An 11941-nucleotide genomic window follows, 5' to 3' on the forward strand; every position below is an offset into this window, starting at 1 on the left:
TTGCAGGTACTCTGTTATTTATTGTACAGTATTTCACTGAAAGTACAAAGGCATCATCAGTACTCACCAGAATTGTATTGTAACAGGTACATTATACTGCGTGTTAAAATGTGGTGCTTTAACGAGGCAAGACAGAACACAAACTTAGAGGAAGAAAGCAAGGAAGTTTTTTAAAAAAAATGTAAAAATACATTTTTAGTAACTGATCTGTACAAAAGGAAGAGAAGAAACTGAACCAGAGGGTGGGGATAAGAGCCCCCAAAGTCATTTATAACTATTTGAAGAGGCACTGTTATCTACCGCGTCATTAGGACCTTTGGGTTCGGTTTCCTTCATACTGATGACTGTGGGGGTGGGGGAAATACTGTTACTAAAATGATGAAACTCGTACAAAAGTATTTACAGAGAAAGGCAGAAAAGTCCCCTCCTCTTGTTCCAAAAGAGAAACATTCGCCCGGTGGGAGAGGACAGCCTTCCTCCCTATCCTCTCTCCCCAACTGTGCCAGAGCCGAGACCTTGAGCAGGGGAAAGCAAACAGTGAGGTGGGGGCAGAAGCTGTCAGAGTCCTTCTAACAATGGGAAAGTGTCTCTCTCATTTCTGTTTTATTGCTGCGAACTCTCCTATAATCAGGGGAGCTAGAAAATAAACTAAAAACCCTGAAACCCACATGACAACCCCAAACCATCTGAGTCATCCTGGCTGCAAGAAGACAGGGCAGGCGGTCGGGACAAACCGGGGAGGGACCAAGAGGTAGGGCTGGCTGGAGCTGTCTGTTTAGAGAAGGGGGTGAAGAGATGGGGAAGAGAGGGGTGGGGAATAATGCTTCAAACTACCAGACATTTGTGCTGCTTTTTCTAAATCTCCCCCTGGGAGCCTGACAGCCGTGTGTGTGTCAGTAGAAGCAAACCCAGGGCACACAAACCCACCAGCCAAAGCATCCGACAGCAGCCGTGGGGCGTCCCCGGGGCGGTTACACGTGGGCGCTCTTGGCGTGGGTGGGGGAGCTGGACCCCGAGCCGTAGTAGAAGCGGTTCTCACCGAACGTCTGGGCATCCCCCGAGCAGCAGACGATGACGCAGCCACCGAAGAGGCAGAGGGCAGAGCCGATCCAGCCCGTGTACAGGGAGTAGCCGAAGCTCATGATGGTGGTCTCGCGGTGGGCGCACACCGGGAACCAGATGGTCGCGACGACGCCGCACATGGCTGGGGAGAGAGGGGGAGGAAAGAGTCAGGGTTCCAAACAGGAGGGGCTCCAGCACAAAACCCCACCAGGGGACACACAGCATGCCAAAAGGGAAGGAAGGCTCAGCAGGACAGGGGACAGAGAGGAAGCCCATCCCTCTGAGAGGTCTCCGAGCAGGAGGCAACATGGGACGGAGCAAGACAGAACAGCCATCGCTCTCAGGCACCAACAAGAAGGATAAACAACTGCTGCCTGACACAATCTGATATGTTTATGAGAAGGGGAACAGGTTTGTTACCTAGAATTGTCTTTAAGGGGGAAGAATGAGAGTCATCCCTGCAACCGAGGCTCTGGAGAGCTGCAGAATTGGGAACAGATTAAATACGAGGCAAGACCATGAAAGCTGTGTGCATTAGTGAGAATGTGAAATCAGTGGCCCAGAATCACCTGATTTAAATCACTATTTTTGCACAGATTCATGTGCTATGTCCTCAGCCCATGTCAATCCACATCATTATAATGGCTCTACTGAATGGTCACACAAATGTCACCAAAATATCACAGCAAGGCAGAGCAGGGCCTTGTGAAATACGAGCAGGAAATGGGCTGAGAAAAAATGAGCAGCAGTTCAGCACTATCAGGATTTTTTTATGGAGAAGGAAACATCTCAAAACTCTGGAAAGCAGATTCTGCTTCCATGTGGAAACTTTCTATCAATTGATGGGGACAAACTCGGCAAGGCTCTCCAGAAACTTACTGAGTTGAATAGAAGTGGGACCTGGAGGGTCTGCAGGAGGGAGAACAGGACTCTACCTAGAATCTACAGTGGAAATTTCCCCTAGAAAATGACTGCAGGATTTGCATTTTACTTGAAATTCCATCTTTTTTTCCCACAGAAAGCAGGAATGCTGGTGCAGTGGCGCTGTGAGGTGACATTTGAGGGAGACAGAGACAGTCCCTGCAGAGTTCCTGCATGCACCGAGGGCAACGGGAGTTGATGGTGTTAATCACCTCCCAGGAGCAGGTCCTAAAACAATACTCCTTGATGGCCTGTACATCTGAGAAGAATTAATGTGTCAATATTTACTTGCCTCCGGGACAAGCTGTGCAGGACTCCATCCTTGTGGCTATCAGAGAATCAGAGCAAAACAATAACAGGTCCGTGGCAGCGTTACAGATTTCCACCGACCGTGTTAAAAGGTATCTGGAGGCAGTGTCAGAAAGTTAAGGTTGCAAGAAGGAAAAAGAAAGGGGCGAGATTAAAAATAAAATTGTTTGGTTAAAGCAGAGAACAAACCGTAGCTCCTGGCCAGTACAGCAGAAAACCCATCCCCGAAGCTGCAGCTATTGTGAGAGAAAATATTTTCTTATGGAAGAGAGAAGAACATTTGAAGGATGCTAATAAAGCCAGTAATAATTTTGGACCTCCTCAAAGCAAGGGCCCCGCAGCTTTGGAAGGAATTTTTGGAGAAGGCAGGGAGGGGAAAGAGCATTTCTCCCGCGTGTGTGGAGCAGTCCTGCAAACAGCTCATGAGCTTCCAGTGCCTTAAAACAAAAATGTATCAGTTGGGAATCCACAAAGCATTCTAATGGGCTCTGGAAACAAAGCTGCTTTGTTGTCCGGAAAAACACAATCATCTTTTCTTTTGCTGTCAGCAGTAAATATATATAAATATATATATTTTTGTCTATAGACTATAAGAGCCTTATGTATCCAGACCCTCCCCCACAACACAGGAGCAAGGAAAACACTTGCACTGGGGTGAGAAGAGCTCTCAGGGATGCTCACACAATGGCATCTCTTGTGTGTGTGGCTCCACTACATGTGAAACCACCTTATTTTAGTGCTGACAATACCAGAGAGCTGTGAAACACAAGCCAAGGACTTTGCATGGGTCCTTTTGACCTCCCTGCCTTTGGAGGCCACCAGCTGCCGTCAGTCACCAGTGACCCCACTGCTGAGCAAGGGGAATGCCCTGGAACAGGACGGGGTTTCATCGCCCTGCACAGATGAAGTTGGGCTGTAAATCCTCCCAGGAGATGGGAAAAGGGACAGTCAGCAATTGCAGTATCTCCCCGTGGACTCAGATTTCGGTCTAGTTTTATCACAGGGAAAGCCTGAAATAAACCCAGGTGATTTGACGAGGAACCCAAAGGGATTGGAAAAGGCATTTTAGGGCAAATTTCAAGTTCTAAAACAGCTGCCCACATGGAAAAGGAGTGCAGAGGGAAGTTATTACCCCTTCTCTTGTGCTAATGCTGAGAGACCCTTTGCCTCTCTCTAAATAAGAAATTCTTTAGACAGTAGAGCTGCCAGTATAGCCCAGGCAGAAAGGAAGTCCTTTGGCAAACAGAAGGAATATTTCCTATTAGAACAACCAGGTTAGTTGGAAAAACAGGTATGTTTTGGAGCACACACAGATGGAAAGCTTGCCTGCTTTTCTGCAGCTAGAGCAGGCAATCCTGTAAAAGCCACTGCCTCTACCTAGAACATCTCAGCTCTGCATGGCATGAACGTCCTTGCTCTACCAGATTGCTGTGAATCCACTTGCAGTAGCTCAGTCAGTTGAGCTGGAACTCTTAATACTCTACATTACAGGAATATTTGAGTCAGATGGAAGTGCACAGAAACAAGAAGCACAGAAGGTACTTGGGGAGCTGGGGGAGAGGGAGCAGGATTACTCTAACCCAAGGGACAGTGAGTCCCTGCCAAATTCCTTAACAGTAAGTTAAAGGCTTTCTGCAGAAGAAAGAATACTTTCCTTTCACAGCTAAATTTAACTACTCTGAGTTGCTGACTCAAAGTCACACAGATTTCTCTTTCAAAGCACTTGCTTGAAACAATAGATACCCACAATTTTTTGTTCTATGCTCAAGGCAATCTTTTTCTCTTGATACCTATGGTTTTGCGAGTAAAACTCATGCAGTGTCCAGAAAAACTCATTAAAGTCCTTTGTTTAGTACACAATAGCTGATGGGTCATTTTCTAGTAGCAATTCCCACTAACTCACATATACTTCATCTGTGTTTTCCAGTGTCTCAGTCTCTCTCCTCCATTAGGAAGATGCCCCTTGGGTTACCAGCAAGGGGTCCCCCAGATTAGTGGGACAACACGGGCCGGGCCAGGGTTTTTCCATCAACACCAGCGTATGAAATGTTTTCAAACCAGCTCAGAGTGAACCTCTGCTGATGGTTGTTTTCAGCAATAAATCAATTCTCTCAGTCAGATAGGATCAAGCCAAGCCATAAACACATCAGCAGCAGGATAGGAGGGCGTGCACACAGGTTACACTCTGCAGCCTGTGATTATCAGTGGACAGAAAAATCAATGGAATATCTGAGCCCATTGTTTTCCTGGCAAGTTTTCAACTTCTTATATATATATAATTTTTTTTTTTTTTTGCTCCATGCTGTGTTTCAACCCCTGTTTTCCCTTGTAATAAATGTCAGTGACAAACTGCCATCCCTTCCCCGAGCAAGTGAAGTTTGCCATGGGGCCAGTTCTGCTGATTGCATCCCCACTCCCTATTTCTGCTGTGTTAAGGAGGGTTTTAGGGGTTGTTTTCTTTTAGCCAGAGCTCTGGGAGTTGCTCTCTCCTAAGAGGAAAAGGTTGGAGCCTGTGAGGTTCTGGAAACCACAAATGAGAGTTCAGTGGCCAAGGGGAAATAAGAGCAGTCCAGGGCATGTTACTTCTTGAATATAATGGATTTTAAGTCACTTTGATATCTTTCAAGGCCTGATCCGTGTTTTTTAAATGCTCTGGAATGGTAACACCTCATTTTGCAAGTAACAGATCATTCATCAACTTAAACAATGTCAAAGTCCAAAGCTCTGTACATTATTCTTCTTCCAAAGGGACTGTCTTGCTGATCAGCCTGGAAAAACTTGGGCTTTCTAAAAGTAAATGTGGGTTGGTTTGTTTTTTCTCAAAAAAAGAAACATTTCCTTTCCTCACAGGATCTACCTAGTGGGAAAACCATGCTCAGAGGCAGAGGGGAGCCTGGCTTATGGAGCACCACAACTCTCCATCGTCCCCTCACATCCTTTCTCCTCCCTGGTGTCCCACCACAGCGTGACCAGGATGGGATAGTGGCACAGCAGACCCAAACCCTGGTGTGACACTGCAGCATGTGGGGTTTCACTTGTTCTAATGCAGCATTATCCAACACTGCCACTGCAATTTGCCACCTGTGTGCTGGTCCTGTCATCCCACTGCCCTCTGGGATTTTTAGGGACAACCCTCCTGCCTCCATGTCTGCGGCCGTACAAGTAGGGCTGGCCTGCAGCACGGTTCTCCTTGACTGGAACCAAAAACTCCAGGCTTTTGCGACAAAGTGCAGCTCTGCTGGGCCTCCCCAACCTGGTCAGACTCCTCCAGCACTGAAGTTTCACTCACAGGCAGAAAATACGCCCACTTTTTCTTTCCCTTTGCTGAGCCCAAATCTGTGACTCAAGGTTTTGGGACAGGGATGACATTCCAACAGCTGTCTAATGTGGCTCTTTATGATCAGCATGTTCTAAACAGGCCCTATAAAGCTGATTTTAGGACTTGCAACCATCATAATGCGCCCTTAAACCCTACAGGTACTGATAGGGTCCCTTGGACTCAATGCCATAGCTTTGGGATGGATGGACTTGTACCAACCACAAGGGGCCGGAGAAGGGATTGCTCGCACAGAAGGAGCACCCAGGGGACAGCCCCTTCTGTGAGTGTGCAGCTACATTCAGTGCCCACTTGAAAAAAAAATAAGGAAGAGAAGAAGAAGAAAGAAGACGGGCATGATGTCAGTGCTGGCTGCCAGCGACCAGCAGAGCCACACAAAGAGGCCACTTTCCCTCCCCCCTCCTCCTCTGCCACACAGACGGGTGAAAACAAGGCCCCGCAGGCTGTTGCTGCGATGACGAGGCTTCAAGAACATGCAGGTGTTGCATGGGGGACAATGAGCTCCACAGTCTGTGCTGCTCAAAACAATCTCCTCCACAAGCGCTGAGGACGGGAAGAAATTCCCAGGGGAACTTGGAGGCCAAGGGCTGGGCAGGTCAGAGGGGGTTGGGAGACACGGGGGGACACACCAGACCTCTTCCCATGTCCATGCCCGCTCCGTGCTCCTTCCCCTGCTGTTTCCATAGGACCAGGCCCTGCTCAGTAGGGGCTTTCCCTTCCCACACACCTCCATTTATTTCACCCCATTGCATTTGCAGTGCCCTGTGAAAACGTGGAGGTTGTCCGTTCCCTGGAAGCAGCTTGGAAGTTTAGACCTTTTTCCAAAAATAACGTGGCTTCCACAGTGAACCGGCAAAACCAGTGCCTGCAGGCTGTGCCTGAGGACTCACAGGACAAGGACAGTGGGATTCCCATCCCTCCTCCCTCACCCTGCTTCACTCCCTGCCTCCTGTCTTTGTCCCCTCCACTCCCGTCCATGCATTTTATCCAACCCACAGACTGCAGGAATGTCGGAGAGCTCCAGAGTCCGCGCAGCCTGGACAAACATCCCTCCAGGTGAACACGCTCAGCCAGCCCACACCATTCCCTCCTGGAGCAGGGGAAGAGCTCCGGCTCTCCACACGCAGCAGGCGCCTTACCCAGGAGGATGATGAGGATCCCTCCCAGCTGGGAGCGCCGGTACTTGGCTGCTCCGGGCTCGTGGCCCATCCGGATGCAGGGCAGGACCGTTATCAGCAGGAAGATGGCGGGAAGGCCCAGCACGGAGGCGGCGATCATCAGCGCTCGACACGCTTGGACATACCCTGTGGGCAAGGCAAGGAAAGGGGATTTTGGTTATTTGGCACAAGAGAAGGAGGACTTTGGACCAAGGCTCCTGTTTGATTAGATCCCAAGACCTGGATGGAGTATGGGAGGTGGGATCACCCCTCGTGTAAACACTGAACCTGCCCCAGGAGTGAGGCAGGGAGGGTGAGGGGCAGGGGGCAGTGCACGAGTACAGGATGTGCTGGCTCAGAATTTTCCAACAAAGGAACAGCACTGCCTGGAAAACACAAGCTCTTTCCCGGCGAGACACCGAGAAATCATGGAGCTGGAAAATATGGGAAGGGGAAGTAGGAGAAAAGGCTAGGAAGGAGTTTCCCTGTGGCTTTTTGTAGCGAGAGCTTCGATTACGTAACAAGAATGTGAAATCTTCAAGATTAAATACAGGAATCTACAGTTTTAAAGACTCCCCCATCATTCGGAGGGATGAACAGTGGAAGACCCACCACTGAAACTCTCAGGTCTGTGGAATTCTATGAGGAGCTGCCCCGAGGTGCTGAGCACTGTTTGCCTGGGAGGAGGAGGAGGAGGAGGAGGAGGAGGAGGAGGAGGGACATTCCTCAACCACATCCCAGCGCTGCACCCCAGGAGCTCAGCCTGGCTGTGGGGTTCCAGAGGAGATCCCTGGCTCGAGCTGACCACTGGCACAGCCCTTCCTTAGGGAGAAGTCATTGCACTTTGCAGAGCTGCCTGGGTTGCCATAACTGAGGGCCACGTTACTCCTTGGGGTCCCTACAGACATCACAGGATCTCCTGGCATTTCATCAGCTCCCACCCCTCTCCTGCCTGTCCCTGCACACAGGGCAGCAAGAAACAGCAGGGAACCAGGGCTTGTGGGTGTGCTGGGCAAGACTGTGGCATTTCTGCTACTCTTGGGGGGGAGTCTATGTATCATATGATTTTAAAAATATTTATACATAGAATGCATATATCCGTTTTATGTATTTTATATGTAATTTATATACTATATAAAAAGTATTTATAAATACATTAAACCAGGTCATCACTTGCATGCAAAAGAAAAAGCAGCAGTGTCAGATTTGCCCCGGTCTCTGGTGACCTCCCTGAGCTCCTGGGACAGTCTCAGTGGGTGTGCTGGCTCCTTGTACCCTCTCAGTAACAAAACAAAGCTGCCAGATACAGCCACAGGGTTTCATGATGCCTCAAACAACACCAGCAAACTGGAGCCTCCAGCCTGTCCCACTGACACACAGCTATGACACCAGGAATGAGGATTTACTGTTCCTGGAAGTGCAGGCTCTCTATATATTGAATATTTGTTTGGGTTTTTTTTGTTTTTGTTTTCTTTTTTTTTCAAGAGGAAACTTAACAAAAGAAGTTACCTGAGGAATTCAGGACATAAAACAAGACCCTAAACAAAGGCGAGAGCAGTGCCCAGTGTGGTTGCTGTGCAATCAATTCCAATTAAACGAGAATACAAACAATTTATGTTAAAGACTTGACTCAGACCATGAAAGACTCTTGGGCACACCAGGATAAATTTCCCTCTCATGGCAAGCTGTGGCTATCAAACAGGCTACAAGCAGAAACACCTTGGTTTGTGATTTGTTTCTGCTGGAGGGAAGCCTTGCCCTCTGCTGCTGCAAGATCCATTTACCTATTTATTAAGTTGCATTCAACAGTGTTACTTTGGGACAAACCCTTCCTCCGACTTCTCTGCTGGATCAGATTTAACAACAGGAGTAACAAGGAAGGCAAACCCTCTAAAATAAAAATATACACACACACAGAGAAAGGGAGAACAGGAGTGAATCTGAGAGACTCAACATTGCTGAGCAGGGGGTGACACAGACCAAACTGTAACAGAGAGAAAGTCAGGAATAATCCCTTTTACCTCTGGCAAAGTAATTTTCACATCAGTTTAAACAAATGAATCAAGAACAAGAAACATGAAAAAAAAAAAGACAAGGAATAGTAATTTCTACTCTGTAAGCTTTGGGAGAGGCACCTCTGACACGGCAGAGGAATTGCAATCTAAAACACGGCAGAACGAAGCACTTCAGAGTTAACAGTGATTGAAACGGGCAAGATCACAAACTAAACTTACAGGGACCAGACCCCACTAGAGTTTGGCAGCTTTAATTAGCTCAAAAGGTGCATTAATACTAATTGAACACCTTGCTTAATTTTTGCTTTGTAATAAACTAGTTGAAAATTGCTATACCATTAAAAACCATGGAGACAAGTTAAATACAGTTACATCTGTTTGCTGTGTAAAAGTTCTTTCTTGCCTTAGAACCTGTGGGAAGCTCAAGACCATCAAGACTAATGATGACTTTTTCGAAAGATTAAAAGCCATAGGAGCATTAATAATAGATGCTGAAAGATTCATTATGCTCCAAATCACTTTAAGGAATCGAGCCTTAACATTTGTAATAGCTCACCATCCTCTTGAAATACTCTATTATGTGCCCTGTGTGTTTTGCAGTGCAATGTAGGGACAAGATATGAGAGGAACAGCGAGCTTTTACTCAGAGCAGTGATTAAACATTAACGGGATTTCAGTAGCCACGGATAACGCAATACCTGGGTATGATTAAAACCAGGTGTAAAACAATCAGAATCCCGGTAAGAGCTATCATTCACATCCTTTAGGGTATTTAATGGGCCATCTGCTGTGCTGATGAAGCTGGAGGAGCTTCCCCAGCAACTCCTCTGGCAGGAGGACCTGCCCTTCTCCGGGCAAGGCTTCACCCCTCACTCCGGGTGGGAAGGGGGAGGACGGGACACACGTACCTGGCAGTATGAGGATGTCCACGAGGGGCTTGCAGTGATAGAGACCTGTTGCCATGACACAGTCTGCCCACAGCCCCTTGGATCCCAGCTCGTCCATCTTCCTGCAGGTGGTGATGGTGTAGCCGCAGGTCACCACCCAGTCGTTGGTGGCCGTCGCCACAACCACCCCGATCCACCCTATGAAGCTGCAGACAAATCCAGCCAGGTGCAGGCAGGTGGCCACCATCTCTGTCCCTTGGCGGGGCGAGCTGGACAGGACAGAGCCCGCGGGGGTCAGCGAAGCCGCCCGGAGAGATCCCGGCTGCTGTGGGAGCGGGAGGGATGGGGTTGGGCAGGATGAGGTCCCTGGTCAGGCTCTGCTGAAAGGACTCGGCTGCCTCTGCCCAGCTCCCTCCCTGGGAGGGGTCAGAGCTGCCTCCAGCCCCACAACACATGGGAGGAGCGAGCGGGGAGCCCCAACTTCTGCCAGTTCATCCCGAGCGTCCGAGGGGGAAGGGGGGTGTGGGGAGGAGGAGATGCACAATCACACCCAGCCGCGCTTGAGAAACGAACCAGAGGGGTTTATTCAAATGCGAACAGCCCGACTGTTCAACATTCAGCATCGAGGGAGAAAAATTAAGGCAGTGTTTGCGAGGGGAAGACAAATGGTCACACTGGTACCTCCTCGAGGAATGATGAGGGAAGAAACGTGGTGGAGAGAGTTACTGGAGAGGTGGAACTATCATCTCACCAAAGGCTGCAGTGAAGGGACAAAATCACTCTCCGGTCTTTCCTGATGTTTTCTGTAATTGTAAAAATGTAAAAGACCCATCACTGCATTCTCTGCTGAGCCTGGCTTTTCAGAAGTGTTAATTAACACCCAGCCTTGAATATGTGTGTTTAACAGCATATTATTTCCCCTTTTGAATGCTCAAAACAGAATGAGGAGCTTTTAACTCAGACTTTTAGTCTGAGTCAACTTATTACATGAATTTTAGTGTATTTTGACAGAACAGGAACAGCCCACTTCAAAATGACAAAAAAAAAAAAAAAAAAGGAAACTTTGTAGCTCGTTCTGCATCACAGGCAAAACAGGCAGGCAGGATATTTTCCTAACGCTGCTTTGTATTTTCACAACACACCAGTGAGTTATCGGGTGCCAACGAGCCCCTAAGGACGTCTCCTCGCTGTGCATCCTCCTCCAGCGCTGCGGGGTCTGCCAGGGGAAGGTTTGGATCGCTGCAGATGCCGCGTGCCTGGAGAGACCACTAGTGGAGAGCTGTCTGTGGTGCACGGCGAGGGAAAAGAGGCAAGAAAATGACGCTGCGATGGATTTGATTCGCTCCCAGAGCTGTTGGTGAGAAATACTGGAAGCTCCACTCTGAGATTAAGGTGTCGGGAATGAGGTATATATCCCGCTCTTCATCTTCTTTCATCCAAAGGTATTTTTTCTCCCATTTTTTTTAGCAAATGAAGTGAAAAACATGAACTAGAGCATCCTAAGCTTCATCTGTCACCTGTTCCTTAGATCCAAGATTCAAGGACATCGAGGGCACAGTTTTGTCACAAAGCTTCATCTGAGCACTGGAGTTACTACAAAAATAGCTGGAAATTATCTTTAAAGCGAAATTTTTACAACAAATACAAATTTAATAGTTGTTTTCACATTTGGTTTATATTGTTGGTTAATCCTTGTTTTTTTGTGATACCTGGTTTAGGGTATTTGTGTGAAAAATTGACTTTCCTGATGCTATTCCATCTGCCTACGTAACTTATTCTTCCACTGCACCCACTGCAGGTGGAGCATGCTGTTCTTACATCCAGCCACCACTTTTATGTTGCCTAGGGTTCAATTCTAGATGGATTTAGTCTTTCCCCAAACAATATCCCTGCTTATCCGTTATTCAGGAGATTAACTTGCCTTCTCTGTAGTGAAACCGGTGTTGTTGCACTTGGACTGCACATTTGCTTTGGAGGGATCACTGAATTTGGAAGGAGATGAGATTACAAATGTCATCCCAAGGCTGGGGTGAGAAGCTTTTTACACATTGATAGTGCAGGTGCATCCCAATGCACAATAAAAGTATTTTTGACATGCTGCAAGGTATTAATTTGCAGGTTGCAAACACGTCCTTCTTTAATTCAGTCTCCTACAGTCACGGCTTCCTTAACCACAAAAACTTTTTGAACTCCACGTTTTCCCTCACAAATGTATTTATCAGGGACTCTGCAGCAGCTAAACAGGCAAGGAGT

General features: G+C 47.8%; 1 protein-coding gene across 2 annotated transcripts; it reads right to left on the reverse strand.

Annotated features, from left to right (window-relative positions):
• CLDN11 (claudin 11) lies at positions 1-10169 on the reverse strand. 2 transcript variants are annotated; one of them, XM_027891310.1, is made up of 4 exons: positions 9710-10169; positions 6769-6933; positions 1040-1204; positions 1-515 (listed from the first exon to the last, which is right to left on the reverse strand). In XM_027891310.1, exons 1-4 carry the CDS (start codon positions 9933-9935, stop codon positions 481-483), a joined length of 591 nt encoding a protein of 196 aa, XP_027747111.1. In that variant the 5' UTR covers positions 9936-10169; the 3' UTR covers positions 1-480. The 2 variants fall into 2 exon arrangements, with proteins under 2 accessions (XP_027747111.1, XP_027747110.1); XM_027891309.1 differs by having other exon boundaries at positions 928-1204; positions 9710-10167.
• Between the last annotated feature and the right edge of the window lie 1772 nt (positions 10170-11941).

The sequence above is a fragment of the Empidonax traillii genome, unplaced genomic scaffold (genome assembly GCF_003031625.1).
Source record: "Empidonax traillii isolate 1590-97213 ecotype Southwest subspecies unplaced genomic scaffold, ASM303162v1 scaffold319:size813200, whole genome shotgun sequence".
Taxonomy (NCBI): domain Eukaryota; kingdom Metazoa; phylum Chordata; class Aves; order Passeriformes; family Tyrannidae; genus Empidonax; species Empidonax traillii.

Excerpts from the sequence above, each read along its gene's own strand:
- CLDN11 (XM_027891309.1), bottom strand. The coding sequence starts at position 9,935 with ATGGTGGCCACCTGCCTGCACCTGGCTGGATTTGTCTGCAGCTTCATA. Across the intron at positions 6,934-9,709 it reads GGACATCCTCATACTGCCAG|GGTATGTCCAAGCGTGTCGA; the intron begins GTACGTGTGTCC and ends CCTTGCCCACAG. Across the intron at positions 1,205-6,768 it reads GATCCTCATCATCCTCCTGG|CCATGTGCGGCGTCGTCGCG; the intron begins GTAAGGCGCCTG and ends CTCTCTCCCCAG.